Raw genomic sequence first — 19,165 nt, forward strand, 5'->3', positions numbered from 1 at the left:
AGTATATCACATAAGTCATGGATATATGTATAATATGTATGAAATAAACCGCTTTGTCAATTTTAGTCGCTACTTTATACAATATAAAAATCTTAATTAAATATTAATTCAAGTTGATAAAAAAGATGTCACTAAAGAAATTCTCGCTTTCTAAATGCTATATTATATAATATAAATACATTAGTTAATCGCCGCATTAACACGTTAAATGCTGAGCTGATTGTGTTTATCTTAATTATTATTAATAAATATATATACATAAAATAACAGAAGTAATGCTAGATATTTAGCCAAAACATATTTATTCCTTTCCCCAATAAAGTATTTGAGAAATTGTCGAGGAATAATCGGGATCTCGTGACTTTAACTCGCGTATTAGTTTTTTAGCTTCTCCTAAATATTCATCATTAGTAAAATAATCAGCATATTCATATTTATTCACTCCTATTTTCTTCACAATGCCCCATTTCTCGCATAGCTTCAATTTTAAGCTTTTAGGAAAGATTTTGGAACAATATAATGCACGGATACCTTTAAAAATTGTATTTAGTGAAAGGTCATTCGAGTCTCCAAGACTGTCTTTGATAATCTGATTATTTTTGACGTTTATAGCTGTGAGTAACACTATGGGGGGAAATTTTGATTCATGTAATCTGGGGATGATTGAAGCGATCAAGGGGGACCAGAGTTGATTACTTAAACCAGGAAACGTTGTAAACATGACATCTGTAATATTAGACGTTAGCGATTTTAGCGCGTCAGGTACATAAGCGAACCAACGAAAGGATACGCTTGGAAAAGAGTGTGCTATGTTAAATCCGGTAATCTTATATCCATCAGAATAATTCATGCAATCATGCTGTATGTGATATTTTTCTGCCATCATACTATATAAATAATTTATTTCTTTCAAAGCGAAGGGTTCGCTTCTTATTTGTATACGATATAAATAACATATAATGAAGATATCAGCAGCGAGAGACATATTGTTAGTGAATGTAAAAGAATTTATTTTTGATGTGTAAGGGTCCAAATAATGATAAACAATATATTTGCCGAGAACAGGTTTTTCCTTTTCAATTCCCCTTCTGGTACATACATGTCTTTTTTTCATATGTTCGATGACTCGTCTTGGACTCAAGTTCAGTTCAGGAAGAGCTACTTCATGCGAGGGAAATTGATTCAAAAGTTCGACAATATCATCTTCTCTCGGATTTTTATTTAGCTCGCTTATTAATGACAGTAATAGGCATTCCGTATCAATGGATGAATATTGGATCTGAATTGGGTCCATTATATGTTTGGTCTGCAGATATTTCCTGAAGCTTCCCTCTTTTTCAATGTTGTAATGAATATCGACTATATAAATTCAATAAAGTGGACAATAAAATTTTAGCTTTTAAATTTCAAAATACACATGTATTATACATGAGAAGAAAATAATTGACACACAGTCTATTGCATTTATAATATTGTACGTGCTGTCATTATTCTGTTTATTTGCGATTTTAAAAAGATAAAACAAAACGATACGAGAGCGATAGATTATTTTTAATAAATTAGATTTAATTTTTATTTCGCGATATAAAGACATGTGTTTCAAAGAAATCGACAATAAGAACAGTATATATTATATACATACTTGATACTTGATATAATATTGTGCAGAAATTGTGAGAAAGTTTTTCTCTGATTTCGGAAAAACTGAGTTACTTTATTTCCAACGTATCAACATTGACAATTAGAAATATTATATTCTCGATAACGAAAAGCTTGGTAAAAGGAAATCAAACTTTACAAGGTCAAAATATAAACATACATAAAGTTATAAACATATATGTTTTATATATGTGTATAGTGAAATTATTCGCGGTTTACTTGTGATTGTAAACAAATATAAAACAGAATAAGAATAATATTTTTTAACAAATTTAATTTTAATATCGAAATATGCCACATATTTCTCTGAAAAAATGAAAAATATATAGACTATTGCTTTGTAGAAATTGAAAAAATGTTTTTTTATTTCGGAAAATTCGAGTTACTTTATTAAATCACTGCACGTCCTCTTCTCAAGAGGCAATATTGCTATAATCAACGTGATTGATACTTTTACAGAAGATTTCTTTTTCATATTAATACATAATTTTTATATAATTTGGTATCCAAAGATTGCGATTCTTTAATTATAAGAACATAAGATACAAAGACATTTCTTTATTTTTAGTTTTAGCATTTTCAATTTTTAATTTAATTCAATTGTAATATTCAAATTCAAGGCTAGTTTATATAATGTTTTATTTGTTTTATTTATTTTATTTGTTTTATCTGATTTATTTAAATTAAATATAAATATTCAGAAATAAATTTTCTTAGTGTTATTAAAATTATTTGAGTTATTTGATATATAATTATATTATTTATGATATTTATTTATTAAATGTGATTTATTATAACTCCAACTTTAAATACGCTTATATACAAAAAGAACAGTTGTAGAAACTGAAAGCCATTCAAACCCTAAGATATGGATTAAGAAATAAATAAATAAATACCAAGAATAATAGTTTTAAATAAATAAATAAAAAAATAATAGTTTTAAAACATTTATATTATTTTATCGAAATGTATACTATATATATATATATATATATATATATATATATAGTCGTGTTAAGTGATCGATGATGACGATGCTGCAGTAAGATGTCCTTATTGTTTCGATGTAATAACTTCATCAATATATCCTCTATATACTTCACGATTTTCCTCACGTCTGTTGATAAATTGCAATACAAATAATAATTATCGACTACCAAGCGCTTCTGTTATTCATGCTGCGCCATTATTTATTAATTATTGCAATATATAGACGAGAGATGCATACACAAAATAATGCTTTTGTATATATATATGCGGCATATGCAAGGCTATCTGCAAGAATGTAATATTCAATGTAGAAGAACTACACTAACATTTGCCAGCGTTTACGATTCACATCTGGTAAGACAAAAAGACAAAAAGAAAGAAAAAGAAAAAAGTCACATTGTTTAAAATTGCATCTATGTGTGTGTGTGTGTGACTTTTTTCTTTTTTTTTACGCGGGGAAATTATCATGGATACCCTCCGATCTTATTGTCAGAAGAAGTAATGTCAGGCACGGATCTTGGAGAATCAAGGTTTCTCTGTTTTTTTCCGGTTACTTTAATTTGACTACCAAATATATTTTAATGATAATACTTTAACGAGAATTTGCTGAAAAATACTTCAATATATAGATTGTGTTTTTGAATAATATATAATATACGAAGAAGGTAGGACCATATTTGTATAATTTTGTTAGATATAAAATATATATTTTGTTATACATTAATATAAATATTTATTACTTTATTAATCGCATTATTATTATTACTTTATTAATGTTTTTTCTAATTAAATAATTAATTAAAAAATATTTATTTTTTTCACTAAAAAATAAAAATGTATTTAATATTAGTTAAATAAAGAAAGAAAAGAGATTTAATTATTATTTAAACCTAATATATATAAACATGATTATGGATACGTTAAAAACTTATTGACATTACATAACCGGGTAATTATAAAATTATGATAAAATTAATCAAAGCTAATGACTATATATATGACTTATTATTATTTACTTTATTTGCCTTAAAAATTTTTGCCTGAGACAGTCTTGTCTGATCCGATTATAGCCTATGTGTTTTATTTTTCGTGAGACACGTTTCCAAAAAACGTTTCACAAACGTTTTGTGACAGCGTTCGTCAAACGTTTGTGATAACTGTCAAAAAACGTTTGACCAGATGGACATGCACATGTTTTATGAACGTTAAAGTTCGAACGTTCCTAAAACGCTTATATAACGTTGATGTGTTGGTGGGATATCATTAAACGTATCACATAATTTATTGCTTATATTGTAAATAGATTTATATTCTTCCCCTTACACGTAATGCTTTTTTTTGCATCGTAATTCACTTCATTTGCAATGCTGTGCATGTTTTTATTCTTTCATCTATATCGATGATAAAGATATTTTCCGCAAATTGTTATCTCGTATAAATCGTGCGTTTTGATCACTTTAATTACACTCGGCCAAAAAAAAAGCGGTATACTTAAAAAGTAGCAAAAAATTGTGAAAGTTTAAGAATTTATAACTCAGCTAATAATTATGATATCGAGGTGTTTAAAAAACGAAAATGAAGCTTGAAGTCTGTAGTTTAAGAAAATTTTAGACCGAATAATAGGATATTCGCGGGGTTTTCGCTGGTACGAGTTCGGCATTACTTCTTCTGACAATAAGATCGGAGGGTATCCATGAGGATTTCTCCGCGTAAAAAAGAAGACAAAAAGAAAGAAAAGAAAAAAGTCATACACACACACATAGATGCAATTTTAAACAATGTGACTTTTTTTCTTTTTTTTTTTTCTTTTTGCCTTTTTTTCTTTATACACCAGCGTGTTAATGACCTTCGATCTTCAAAACAGAAAAATAGATATTTCGACATTATTCATTATTCCTATAGTTCTAAACTTCAAAAGGCAATATCTCTTCAACGAAGCGTTTGCGAGCAAACTTCTAGATACAATTTTTGTTTGTTTTGAGATCCTGAATTCATATTTTAAGTTTGGCCATTTAACCCGAAAACCAGCCTGACACACACACACACAACAGATAATGAACGTGATTGGATTACTTATTTCATCTGACAACGAGTTCTTCTCGCACAGAATAATGTGAACTGACTTTTTATAATGATGAAATATGGACAAAAACCAGTTGCATATATACACAGTATAAGGCGGTACATAGTATATAGGCTGGATTATAGAGGCCGTAAACTTTTTCCGTAATCGTAAATTTAAGGATTCAACCAATTACGTTGCCGAATCAAGCAACGCGATTGGTTGAATCCTTAAATTTACGGTTACGGAAAAAGCTTTACGGCTTCTATAAACCAGCTTTACATATATTTTATTTGCAAATTTGAGTGCAAAGCAAGAAAGGATTTCCGTATAAATATCAGGCTTCCAGTATCATTTCGCGATTGAATCTTAAATCAGGAAGAAGTGAATTTCTTATATTAAGTTTTGCTTTTTAAAAAAATTATTTTAAAACAATTCTTTTAGTAAAGAATTATCTATTTTCTTTTTTTTTCTTTTAGGATATCTTATTGTATTTAATGATACAACTAGGCACACACACACACACATTTATATAAAGCACACGATAAACTGTGATCTATATAATTAGTGATAAAGTAACAATAAAAGTGCTAAATCTTTGTTGTTTTAAATGTTAACTGTTCCGACGTGAACAAACAGTAAGTATCAAAATCTTACATTTCTTTAGTATGTAGTTAAAACCCTTGGTTTTGCTGTTTTCGAAACAATTTGCGCAAGATTAAATATGATTTAATAAAAAACTCAGTAAATAAAGTATATAGGCAAATATTTTATGATAAAATTAATGTTTTTTACTATGTCGATTTTTTAAACTGTATATTATATAAAATTATGGTAAGTAATTTTTTCGGAAGCAGAATTAACTGTGTATTTAAAATCTCGTGATTTATAATTCTCCGAGGCTATTTCAAAATTAAACAGTGATTATAAACAATAATGTGATGCTGAAGCGCTTACATTGTTGTATAAATATTTGATCAAAGATTAAAAATTATATCAGTTCAATATTTTGTAAATGCCAGGTCTTCAAATTTTTATTAAAAGAAGAATATTTATACATTTTATAAAAAATAAATCTTTTTAAAGATGTGAATAATATATAAAGAAATGTGTAATATAAAAAATTTATTGTAATTTTAGTGAATTTTTTGATTAATGAGCACAGATTCCACGTTTAAACGATTCCACGTTTACATAAATACTCGAGAAATAATCGAGAAATATTTTGCTGACGAAATATTTTCATTTACATTGATTTCACATTTGACTTTGATATGCATTTATATGCATGTAAATCTTCATATTATCATCAACAGATCTTTAAATATTATTGGTTAATGCGTTGAGTAAGATAATAAAATAATCAGTGAGATAATAATCAGTGGGATAATAAAATAATCCAAGCATTATGCATTGTCATACATAACTGTACATTATGTAATAAAATCTTTGTCAATGTGTCTGTGTGTGTAAGATTCCAATATAATTCTACTTTAACAAGTATCGTAAAATTTATGCATTTATGCATTTATTTAATAACTCAAACTTTTGAACATGTTTACAGGATGCAAGAATGGACTCAATCTCTTTATTATATGCTTTGTTTGTTGTTTTATTAATCTCGGCAATTTTATCGATATCATTGCGTCATTATTATATTCTTCGACGAAAGCTCAAAAACATTCCTCAATGCGGTATATTTCCTATTGGCGTGGCATTTGAGATATTACAATTAACGGATTACGGTAAAGAACTTTGTGAAGAAAATATTGACATTATATGCTTTTATAAATTTATATATATATATATATATATACATAATACATATATATTTTTTTCGTCATTTATATATGTATATATTTTTAGCAAAAGACTTAAGACGAATATTTTTAGCAAAATATTCGTCTATTTACTTTAAATCAGTATAATAATTAGTAAATATTAAATATCTGATTGTGCTCATTCGCAGGAATTATGAAATGGTTGGTTGAACGTATGTTACGTTTTAAAAAAGGAATCTTCATATTTTGGATTGGTACAAAACCATTTATTAGTCTCCATAAACCTGAATTTTTTAAGGTGAGAATGAAAAGAAGTTTATTGTTAATATAAAGTATCGATTGTATGTGTATAAAACCGATATAATAATACATTCATCATCACAAATATTTTATATATATATATCGTATATATATTATTTATGATGATGAATTATTAATATTATTATTAATATACATTAATATATATAATTATTAATATAATATTAATTTATTATCGTTAGAAAGTGAAGCTTTTTTTGCAATAGTTGAAATGGAACAAACTTTTATAAACTTTATTAAAATTATATTATTATTATAAAAAATGTTTCAATATAAATAATTACACGGAGGAAAAGAATTTTGTTAATTGTCAGTAATATTATTGCTGTTATTTCATATAAATTTACGCGTTATTATAAAATGATATAATAAATGCTTTTTGCCGTTTATTGCTTTGATGATTACAGAATAAATAAAAAGTAATAAAAAGTAATTTATTATTTTAGCACAACAATTGTGTGTGTGTGTGTGTGTGTGTGTGTGTGTGTTATTTGCACGTGTCAAGATTTTTAGCAAAATTATTTTCAGCAAAGAAAATTAATATTCCGAACAAGCCTTTCTTTTCGCTCTATCCGTATAACAGTTGATCTAAATTTGCTATAAAAATACAAAATATTATCGGTCAAGTTTGCAAAGTTATCTTTCTATATAAGACAACCCAGCGAGAAATAATTGGTCGAATCGACGTCGATTTGACGACCATTTCTTGCTGGGAAGCGAGCCTTCTTGCAATCAAATAAGGACTAATAATATGATACAATAAGATATAAGGCATGATCGACATATATCATTATGTAATAAAAAGGAGATATACTTAGATTTTAAGCGACTACATATATATTTACGTTTATTATATTTTATTGGCGTAGGAAAAACTGTTCTGCCTCTCCAACGAAATAATTCACACGGTCAAATTTTACTTTATCAAGTTAAAATTCCCATTTTAGTAATTTAGTCAATTATTAATTTTATCTTGAAAATATTTATATAAAGTATTTTGTGTGTGCCTATTATGATTAGGAACAAAACGTAATTATATATAAAAAAAATTAAAAATATAATACAATTTTTGCATACGAGGCTCTGTTTAAAACAAAATTTTATGTAACAAATGTGATAAATTATTATATAATATATTCTTTTTAAACTCATTTTTACAGATTATTTTGTCCAGCACCGTACATATCGAAAAAGGAAAAATCTATAGATTGATGCATTCTTGGTTAGGCAAAGGACTTTTTACTTCTTCAGGTAAACACATAAATTAACTCTTTTATGTCTGTTTATATTATCTTATTAAAGATAAAAAATAAATTGCAATTACATTAGTTTACATTAGATTATATGCGATTTTGATGATCATTCACGAAAGTATTTTGAAAACCACAAAAAGACGAAAAAGAGTAAAGTTTTATACTAATATATAAATACGCAAATTTGTATACTTATACATATATAATATATATATATCTATAACTTTGCACAAGAGAAAAAAAACTCTTTTGTATTCTGATCCTCGTGTCTTTACTTACATAACTGATTTTATGTAACTCAACATTGGTATTTAAATTCATGATATATCATAAACATATGTTTTATGATATAATAATGATGTCATATTCGTATAAATTAAAGCGCTTTAAAGCATTTTATTAAATGATGAAACTCTTCTTATTTACATTCAGTAGCGATGTCAGAAAAACAAATTATAAAATATTACAAGAAAACAAGGTATAGCAATTTTCCAGTAAACATATAAAGTAACAGTAACATAACATCAATGTTATAATTTCCCACTAAACAATATGTAACTGTTACGTACAAGACATATGTTATATTACAATTACATTGTTGAGTGGGAAATTATAACATTGATGTTATGTTACTTTAACTTTATGTTTACTGAGTTGTTACTACCTATACGCATTTATATTCTTAATATCTCTTACTTTTTAAGATATAAATGTTTCGCTGATTTATATTACTTTAGGAGAGCAATGGTCCCATGACAGAAAACTCATCGCGCCAACATTCCATTTTAGTATAGTGGATCAATTTGCTGTTGTTATGTCTGAAAAAGCAGAGATCCTGATAAAATGTCTGGAGAAGGAGATAGTGAAAAATCCAGGAAATGCTATCAATATTTTTTCGTTCACTAACAATGCTGCTCTCGACGTTATTTGCGGTAATAAATAAATATATATAAATACACACACACACACACATATATATATGTATATTTCACATTGTTATTTATAATATATAATATTTTTTGGATACAAAAAGATATATCGCTGACACAATATATTTTATGTTCAACATCAAATTTTATTAATTATGATGTGGATAATAGAAAGACTTGTCAAGAGTATTAAATTTAAAGCGGAATCGGCAAGCTCTTTCGTTAATAATAAATTAAATTGCTTATTTATATCATTTATTTTGTTATCAAATAGACGGTTAAAAATGTTTACTGAAAAAATAAATTATTTTGCTTCAACATTTAAATTTAAGCTTCCACAATCAAATTTAATCAGTACACGAGATTTTTCTGTTTGCGTGTGTCGAGAAAATAAGTCTTACTTACAATATTGAATTATTGAATAATTGATTACTGTATCGAATGTCGTTTGTTTTTACAAAGTTTTATTAAATGTATAGTGGTAATAATGAGGTTTTTTTGCTGCAACAGCAAAATTCTTTCTCTTCTTGTATATGTATGATCACGGATTATAATGCCGATATAATTTTGATGAGCTCGATTATCGACATTGTAAACGGACACGTTTAAACCTGAATCTTATATTTTAAATGCTATATCACATTTTATTTAATTGCGAATAAAAGGAGCTTATACACTCGTACATATTTAAACATAAGCAAAATTTTTTTATGTTGATATTAATTTCTGTGTATAATAAAATTAACTATTTGACTCTATATTATTTACGAGAGTTATTAGTGTTAATTATATTTTTTCTGAAATTTATAATGTAGCATATTTTGACGAGAAAGCTATCTATACTAACAGTCATTTTACAGAAACGGCAATGGGTGTGGACGTACATGCTCAAGAAGTTGAATCCAAGTATGTCACAACAATACATAGGTATGAAGAGTTGCATATTTGGTTAATAATAAAATAGTTAATAGCATCATTAATTTATTAAAATTTTTTATAAAGAATTAACAACAAATTTTGTGTGATTAATTAATTGACATAACAGAGCGTAAATATATGCTGTTATATCAGTTTAATATTTTAATCGTGTTTTTAGAACCTCTAAATTAATACGCGAGCGATTGTTTCAACCGTGGCTTTGGCCCGACTGGGTGTATAACTTATTTCCTATAGCAAAGGAATATGAGTCAGGCGTTAATAGGCTACATAAGTTCACGAGAGAAGTACGTGCCAAAACAAACGCTATAATGATACATTATTATAACGTATTAAGATATATCGGCAGAATTTAACAAAATTAATTATTGCTTTTTTTATCTAAGCGAATTGAACAAGTTTACTGTAATAAATAAATAATTAACTAATAAATCATAAATTTTAGGTAATAAATAAGAAAAAGATTGCACGACAGTTGCAAAATGGTACCGCTAGATCAGAAAATGAAGATTATGAACTTGATATAGGTGTGTTTTATTAAATTATCGTTATATATGTATATTTTTAAAAGGATTGTGTAAATATGTTTTAAAATCATTCTTGTGAAATTTATTGCATTAGGTAAGCGAAAGAGGAAAGCTTTTCTGGATCTGTTACTAGATCTGAATGAAAAGGAAGAAGTTCCATTAACCGATAATGAATTGAGGGCACATGTCGACACATTCATGTTTGCAGTAAGAGAAAGATAATCTTTACAATTTAACGCAAAACTTATCAGGCTCGGTAATGTAGTTATAAATGAATGTTAGTATAAAATTATAAGAATATAATAATGATATAGGGTTACGACACAACTTCGGTTGCAATAACCTGGACGCTCTTTCTCTTGGGTAATAATCTCGAGCATCAAGAAAAAGTTCATGAAGAACTCGAAGAAGTTTTCAAAGATTCCGAGACACCAGCTAGTTTAAAGGAACTATCGCAATTAAAATATCTCGAGAGAAGTATAAAGGAAACGCTCAGATTATTTCCAAGTGTACCTCTGTTCTTAAGGCATTTAACGGAAGATGTAAACCTAGGTATGAGATAAAATTTTATTTCTATTAATATTAAAAGCTAAAAGAAATGTTAAAATATTCACATTAATTTAATATGTATGTAAATTTGTAAAATTCGTTCAATTAAACGTAATGTTTTTGCTTAAATGGTAGACAATATGTATATGTGCGTGTTTATTCTTTTCAGAAAAATTTATTTTTCTATTTATTAAAGGCTAAATAAATGCGATTCAGCAAAAGATGAATAGTTTAAAATCCACTTTAAACGCGGTCTCTAATTTGCAACAGAATTCAAGATAAAAATTCTATTTATCATTTTATGCCGCGCGTGTAAACTTCGAATTCTTTAAATATTTTTATTGCAAGAATAGAATTCTATAGATTGTATAAAAATAGATTTAACAAAAGTAGGTTTATATATACGGGGGTAAGTCAAAAAGTAAAGGGACAAATAAAGAAAAAGCACATTTATTTTAACCTATGTGGAAAATTTACATATCATTTTTCGACATAATCCTCACCAACATCGATACATTTGATCCACTGCTTAACAAGCTTCTGTATTCCATCCTGGAAAAAAGATTTGGGTTGGGTGCGTAGCCAGTTATGCACCACTGCAATGACCTTCTCATCCAAAGAAAATTTGTTTCCTCGTAGTATTTCTTTTTTTTTTTTTCTTTTTTCTTTTCATCTTTTCGGTTTATTAAAAGAAACACTACGAGGAAAAAATTTTTCTTCGGATGAGAAGGTCATTGCAGTGGTGCATAACTGGCTTACACACCCAACCCAAATCTTTCTTCCAGGATGGAATACAGAAGCTTGTTAAGCAGTGGATCAAATGTATCGATGTTGGTGGGGATTATGTCGAAAAATGATATGTAAATTTTCCACATAGGTTAAAATAAATGTGTTTTTCTTTATTTGTCCCTTTACTTTTTGACTTACTTTCGTATTAGGGGTTTTACAAGCTCCATTTTTTAAATCATAAAACATTTATATTAAAAAAATTTTATCGATATAAAATTTTATATGGCAGAATACTATAATCTGTTTTATTTTAGGTGAACATATGATCCCGAAAGGTGTTACAGTTGTAATCGATGTTTTCTTAATGCAAAGGAATCCAAGAGTTTGGTCGGATCCAGAAAAGTTCGATCCAGATCGCTTCCTTCCGGAGAATTCGAAAAATAGGAATGCATATGCCTATATTCCGTTCGGCGCTGGATCGAGAAACTGTATCGGCAAAAGGTTTTCTTTACTCGAAGAGAAAACGATATTAACAGCTATTTTAAGAAAGTGGAGAGTGAAAAGTGTGAAAACGCCCGATAAGATTCAGTTCGGACCCGCTCTCATTTTACGACCATGCGAAGATGTATTAATTTATTTCACGCCAAAGGAGAATAATAATTAATTTTTACTAACAAATAATTATTTCTCTTTATCGTCCGCAATCTTTTTTATAACTTTTTTCGATTACGGAATTCGATGAATGTTTTTCATCGTTATTAATCATTGTGCATATATACTAAAATATATATATTATATATAGCTTTTATACATATATGTATATAGTATAGTGATTGAATAATATATATATATATATATATATATATATATGGGTTTAAAACTCACGAAACATGGGGCAAATATATTCGTTGCTGTTGCATAGCCGAGAGTTAAAAAACGGAAACGATTTGTTTTTCACGCACATTTGTTTTCTACCCGTTGATTCCTTTAATCTGGAGGTAATTGAAGGTTGATATAACTGATCGATATATATCGATATATCGATGATTTGTAAATTAAATTTATGCTTTGTATGGCTAAAGGCCATCGCACACTAATTTCCGTAACCGTAAGCATAAGAAGTAACGTAAGAATTATTTTATGTCTAAAATATGTGTATATATTTATATATATATTACATATTATTATTCTTTAAAATTATTAAATATCAAATCATACATAATTAGATATATATGTATACACATGTCATGCAATGAACATAAATCGAGTAGAAGAATAGAGATGTGCCATAACTTTTTAGTAGCAATACTCATATATAATATGTATACAATTCTTCGTACGTAAAAATTTCAACCGACTGAAATTCATGTTACGTTTTAAGATTATGGTTATTTCTGATCTTACGGAATTATTTAGATCAAAGCTAGTTTTTGATTGGTTCTCGAGCTTATGCTTACGTCTTATGCTTACGGTTACGGAAATTCGTGTGCGATGGCCTTTACGGAAATTCGTGTGCGATGGTCTTTTAAGTTTAGGGTGCCGTCACATGGGGCGTAACTTGCGTAAGCGTAATGCTGGGTCCACAATAGGTGATTTAAGTCCTAAGCCTTAAGAAATTGACCAATCACAGTCGAGTTTTCTCTTCATACTTGACTGCGATTGATCAATTTCTTAAGGCTTAGGGCTTAAATCACCTATTGTGGACCCAGCGTAACCAGCGGATCGCCAATCACCGAGTTATTCCGATAGAGCCCTTCGTCGAGCTCTATCGGAATAACTCGGTGATTGGCGATCCGCTGGTTACGCTTACGCAAGTTACGCCCCATGTGACGGTACCCTTAAAGTCAGTACTTAATATAACGTAACGCGTTACGGAAAAGCTTGTGCGGTGGCCCTAAATTTGAGCAAACGATATATCGATATAAGATTGCGCAATAATAATGCAATTAATTTGCTCAAATTTAGCCATATACAAAGCATAAATTTAATTTACAAATCATGCATTCTTTATTTACTTTAGGTTTAAATGAATGACAATATGACATTTTATATACAATATATATATACATACTTGATAATATATTGTTGCGCAGAAATTGTGGAGAAGTTTTTCTGATTTCGGAAAATCTCTCTAGCTGCGAGTTTACTTTATTTCCAAAAACTCACAAATATTAAAAATATTAGAAATATATCGAAATATTTCGAAAAAGCTGGTATGTAAAAGTAAGGAAACAAAACAATATAAGTTACAAATGATCATAAATATAAAATATACACATATATACATATATAATAAGTAAGTAATATATATTGTAAAATTATTTGGTTTTACTTGTGATTGTGTGATAAAAATACAAATTCTTTCTTTCGATTATTAAAGAACTCTTACTGGAGCTTATTATTAGTCCTTTATGCATTTTGTATTTATATATATATTAGAACCTTTTTGATTTTATTATTTTAAAATAATTTTTACTCCTAATATTAAATATTTATTTCTATATAATATTTTCTCTATTTTGTGCGCAGATCCTTAACAAAAGATTATATTTATTAATTCTATCACAAAATTTTATTTTTATAATTATTTTATTTTTATTTTATTTTTTATTTAAGTTTCTTCCTTTCTTCGATTTTCATACTAATGGCAGATCGATCTATCGATCTATGGCCGGTATTCATAGTCGGTTCTTATATTTAACAATGTCTTAAGTACAATCTTAAGATGTGATTAACCAATCACAGAGCCGTATTTGCATCTTAAGACATTACTTAAGACGGTCTTAAAATAAGAACGGACTATGAATACCGGCCATTGATTGGCTACAAAATAGAGATTTCAGAAATTTTCTATACTGCAGCCAATCAATGCGCTTAAAAAGTTTGTCGTACGACAAATGTAATATCGGCCTTAAGAATTGGAATTTGACTAATCAGAATGAAAGGAACTAAAAAGTCTCTACAAAGAACAAACCTGTAGCTCTAGGGGATCTAGGGAATATTTGGCGCCCGCGCGCGATCGGCCAATCGCGCTCGTCGACTACGCCGGCCAATCGGCACTCGCCGCCGACTCGCCCACCAGTCGCGCGCCTCGGAACGATTCGGCTAGTTTCGCGAACGCGCCGACCAATCGCGCGCGCCCAACCCCACCCATCGTGCGCCGTGACAAATGCAACTTTTACTTCCGGCTGCGTACACGGCCATCGCGCTTGATTTCGTCGACTCTGCTTCTTCTCCGCAGTTCGTCCTCGTCGTCCGTCGTTCGTGTGTTTGACCGCCGTGTAAATTCACCCGCGTCCGCCGCCCTACGCATCATCGCCCACCTGCGCTCCCGCAGTTCTATATCATCCGAGGGGTCTCTTTTGTTTGTCGTATGTCCATCCAGAATCTCAACACATTCGGTGAGTGTGAAAGGAAGAAAAAAAAAAGAAAAAAGGAACGGAAAAAAAACGCGCACTATCGCATCTGACCCCCTTCTCTCTCCCCTTGCGCACTCTTCTGTCCCCTCATTTACGTTCCCGTTTGTCTCCCCGTCTCGTCGCAGCGTTCTTTCGCGAACGAGGACGATAAAACTGCTATCGCGCCTCGGCGATCGAGGGGCCCCCCCCTCGATCCCCCCCCCCGGGGTTAATCAAAATGGCGATGGCGGCGTTGTTCGCGCGTTCCTCGCCCTTCTTGCATCATCCTGCGCAATCCGTTGCCTGCAGTTCTTTCATATTTCTCTCTCTTTCTCTCTTCCGCAGACCCCTTTGCAGATGCAATCAAGGGTTCGGACGATGACGTCCAGGACGGCCTCGTGCATATAAGGATCCAGCAGCGGAATGGTCGTAAAACCTTAACAACGGTGCAAGGACTCTCCTCGGAATATGACTTGAAGAAAATCGTGAGAGCATGTAAAAAGGTGAGCGAGCCTCTGGAGAATTTCCGTCCTTTCTCCCACCTATCAACCTACCTACCTACCTCTCTCTCCACTTCCTCCTTCTCTGTCTGTTGTGTGTCACCCTCCCCGCTTTCTACCTCCCACCATTACTCAGTCAGGCAGAACTCTAAAAATAGGTCTGATGCAAAGAATCATGAAGAGAACAGATATAGTTTTGCAAATTCTACAAGTAGCATTCAAAGCTGCATCTACAAGTGGTTTGACATATAGCGGCAGGCGCATTCTTTGTTTCAATTCGATATCATTGCTCGATGACTTGGCTTTTTATAGCTGCTTTGTTCATTGTTGAGCGAGTCATTAATTGATACTTTAATGTTATCAATATCTAATGCTTTCTCTTCAATGTATGTGGCACTTTTGTCTTTTTACAAATAGAATGACATTTTATTTTATTGTATATTAGAAACATTATTTCTTTATATATTTATGTAATATTTGTAATTGGAGAGAATAATTTATATAATTTTTAATATATATGTACTATAGAAATAATATTTTAAAAAACAAAATTTATTGACATGAAAAAGAATTGTATATATCTAAATTATTTTATACATTTTTTATTATTAAGAATGTATCTTGTAATCAAATTATTATACAATTTTTGTTTCACAAATTTATAACGTTTATAATTGTTATATTTGTATCTTCACCTGGAAATATTCAAGCTATGATACTGAAGCTATAATTAGTCATGGTTATCTCGTACTGATAAGTTTTAAGTACATTGTACTTAGGGGAGATAAAGAAACAAATTGACATTCCTTCAAAGGAATTTAGAACTTTTTAGCAAGATAAGAACCTTTTTGTGAATGCCTAGTCTGATATATATGATTATACTTCATTTACACAGGAGTTTGCCTGCAATGGGACAGTAATAGAGCACCCGGAGTACGGGGAGGTGCTGCAGCTGCAGGGGGACCAACGAGAGAATATATGCCAGTGGCTGACAAAGTCAGGTCTGGCAAAACCTGACCAGCTGAAAGTCCATGGTTTTTAATCGACTAACAGCAACAACAACAATCATCATCCATGCCACAACTTACAACAACAGACGGCTCCGCCCCTCGTCAGCGCTTCATCATTGTCTCAAATTGAATCTGTATATCAGTCACTAAACTCCTCGTGGGATATCCCGATTATATTCTATCACATCAGCATATAAATATAAATATATATAAATATATATACATACATATATATATATTATATATATATACATACACAACGCGCGCATATATATTTCAATAATAAAGAAAAGAAAAGAAAACAAACGAAACGGAGAAGGAAGTAAACGAAAGAGAGGAATTAAAGAAAGGAGGAAAAGAGGAGATATAGCGAAGGAAGAGAGGATATATAGGTGTATAACCGGCGTATATAGGCAATATACCCTACGTCTAATCAGAAAAAAAATCTCTCAAGATATAAAAGCAATACATCACACTGTAAGCCTTATGTTAAGTGATAGCGGCTGCTAGGGTAGGTTTCCTGCCTTGCGGCAGCAGCAACACAGTGGGCAGGACACACCTGATTTTAATAATCATCGTCGAGGAGATAGAGGCATAGATGAACGAGCGGTGATTAGCAGCGCCGGATGGATGTTCGTTCTTGCGTTAGGTAGTATGTACCTGGGCGCGATAGACGTGTTCCGAGAAGGCAGCAAAGCGTAACCGTAGGTTCCCGATTGATTCTCTGCTCTCCATCTCTTTCTCTCTCTCCTCGCGTCCGCTCTTCTTCTCCGTGTCCCTTCATTTTGTAGCATCGAAAAAGCGATAAGAAATTTTTCTTTCTTTTTTACGTTTATATATTCTGAAAAGGTGTTTCGCGCTTGTTCTTTTTTTTTATTGCGACGACTTTGTTGAATATTTATAGGACAGTTTCGATTCTTCCTTTCACGTAGAGGACATCCTTTATCCCGTATCTCGCCTCCACTTTTTCTTGCTTTCCCTCCCCCCTCCCCCCTTTTAAGCCAGTAATAATTAAACGATGAATTGTTTTTGAAATAATGATAACGAGAGTTAATGGAAATTTGTGGCTGTTCTAGATAAATAAATAAATAAATACATGAATGAGGTGTGATTTCACCGTGCTCTCTCCTCTTCCTCTTTGTCGGTTCAAAATTCGATGAAATTTATTAATTTTATCACTTAAAAAATTGGAATTTTAGAAATATATATTTTTATTTACATATTTTTAAAGATTGTATACATAAATGCAATAAGAATATATTGTTATTTTATTAATATAGAACAAACCGTTTTGTCTGTTTTCGATAATAATGTAATAACAATTTTTTAAATAACGATAGAAGAAGAAATTTAAACTAATCTAGGAATTCTTACATCAAGAATTGCATCTCTATCGCTTTAAGTATACAAGTGTTCATTAAATGAACGATGTAGATCATCAAGAAAAAAAATCATTAGATAAGCTATCGTTGTTTATCGATTTCAATTGTGCTATGCTTGCTATACAATCACGTTTCGTAGAATCGCAGCTTCGCATTAAGTTAGCTCAGGCTACACACAACGGATTAGAAACTAATATACAATTTTAATAATTATATTGAAAAATGTATTTCTTCCGTATACGTTTCATGTAACAAATATTTTGCTAATTCGAGGAATATATAGCATATTTTGTTTAGCATGCAAAATGAATTTTTTTAAAAATATATATATAATTGCGAGAAAAGTTAAAAACAAACATTCAACTAACTCTGTTATTTGCAACTGTTAATTCAGAGAAAATGTGCATTACTTTTCCTGCAAGAACTATACAAAATCAAGAGGAATTTAATTTCAACTTCTAAAGATAAAAAGAACTCGATAGGAAAAAGATAAAATTTTCGTCGCTATTTTTTTCATTTCAGAAATTCCAGGGAAAAGTGAATTTTTGCTAAGCTTCATTTAAAATGAGAGAAGAAAGATATATATAAAAAGAGATTCGAGAGAAAAGAATGAAAATTAAAAAATATATTTTTTTTCTATATTTATTTTTTATTTTAAAAACTCAAGCTGTATTTAATTTCTAATTAATTTTTCCCAATATTGATTCTTATCGATGAAAAACAAAATTAAAAAATACTTATCTAATAAGAAAAAATTAGGAAAGAATCAGTACTCTGCGTTGATACCACTGCTTGTTTTCCTTTATTCGTTCATTCGATTTTTAAAAATATGAAAATTAGTATAAAGAGATTTATTTTTCAAAAAAGGAAAAGAATAAAAATTGAAAAATATATATTTTTTCTATTTTAAAAATTTGAACGGTATTTAAATTCGAATTAATTTTCCCTGATATATACATATATACATACACACATATATATCTATTAATAATATAATATAATAATAATAATTATAACTATATAACTTATTATATCTATATATTAATATCTATATCTATATATATATCTTGTAGAGATTAGCGGGGAAATTCCAAAGATAAACTCCGCTTCGAATTTAGTACTCTGCGTTGATACCACTGCTT

The 19,165-nt window shown here is 29.8% G+C and overlaps 3 protein-coding genes across 3 annotated transcripts; 2 read left to right on the forward strand and 1 right to left on the reverse strand.

Annotated features, from left to right (window-relative positions):
• Positions 1-195: 195 nt before the first annotated feature.
• LOC145940844 (uncharacterized) lies at positions 196-1,521 on the reverse strand. The gene has a single exon (XM_083046459.1). The coding sequence runs from the start codon at positions 1,292-1,294 to the stop codon at positions 302-304; it is 993 nt and encodes a 330-aa protein (XP_082902585.1). The 5' UTR covers positions 1,295-1,521; the 3' UTR covers positions 196-301.
• Positions 1,522-5,076: 3,555 nt separating this feature from the next.
• Positions 5,077-12,414, forward strand: LOC145940332 (cytochrome P450 4C1-like). Its single transcript, XM_083045285.1, has 11 exons — positions 5,077-5,349; positions 6,276-6,456; positions 6,681-6,790; positions 7,971-8,061; positions 8,801-8,995; positions 9,853-9,919; positions 10,089-10,215; positions 10,374-10,455; positions 10,550-10,662; positions 10,770-11,007; positions 12,048-12,414. Exons 2-11 carry the CDS (start codon positions 6,285-6,287, stop codon positions 12,395-12,397), a joined length of 1,545 nt encoding a protein of 514 aa, XP_082901411.1. The 5' UTR covers positions 5,077-5,349; positions 6,276-6,284; the 3' UTR covers positions 12,398-12,414.
• Positions 12,415-14,906: 2,492 nt separating this feature from the next.
• Eif1 (eukaryotic translation initiation factor eIF1) lies at positions 14,907-17,742 on the forward strand. The gene is made up of 3 exons (XM_083045287.1): positions 14,907-15,134; positions 15,477-15,634; positions 16,527-17,742. The coding sequence occupies exons 1-3, from the start codon at positions 15,107-15,109 to the stop codon at positions 16,671-16,673; spliced, it is 333 nt and encodes a 110-aa protein (XP_082901413.1). The 5' UTR covers positions 14,907-15,106; the 3' UTR covers positions 16,674-17,742.
• Positions 17,743-19,165: the final 1,423 nt, after the last annotated feature.

Source organism: Prenolepis imparis, unplaced genomic scaffold (genome assembly GCF_030444845.1).
Source record: "Prenolepis imparis isolate NDT839.2.m4 unplaced genomic scaffold, iyPreImpa1.0 SCAF_9, whole genome shotgun sequence".
Lineage (NCBI taxonomy): Eukaryota > Metazoa > Arthropoda > Insecta > Hymenoptera > Formicidae > Prenolepis > Prenolepis imparis.

Bases quoted from the DNA above. Each gene is read 5' to 3' on its own strand.
- Eif1 (XM_083045287.1), top strand. From the start codon at position 15,107: ATGTCCATCCAGAATCTCAACACATTCG. The intron at 15,135-15,476 runs GTGAGTGTGAAA...TCTCTTCCGCAG, and splicing joins CCAGAATCTCAACACATTCG to ACCCCTTTGCAGATGCAATC. The intron at 15,635-16,526 runs GTGAGCGAGCCT...TCATTTACACAG, and splicing joins TCGTGAGAGCATGTAAAAAG to GAGTTTGCCTGCAATGGGAC.
- LOC145940844 (XM_083046459.1), bottom strand. From the start codon at position 1,294: ATGGACCCAATTCAGATCCAATATTCATCCATTGATACGGAATGCCTA.
- LOC145940332 (XM_083045285.1), top strand. From the start codon at position 6,285: ATGGACTCAATCTCTTTATTATATGCTTTGTTTGTTGTTTTATTAATC. The intron at 6,791-7,970 runs GTGAGAATGAAA...TCATTTTTACAG, and splicing joins ATAAACCTGAATTTTTTAAG to ATTATTTTGTCCAGCACCGT. The intron at 9,920-10,088 runs GTATGAAGAGTT...TCGTGTTTTTAG, and splicing joins TATGTCACAACAATACATAG to AACCTCTAAATTAATACGCG.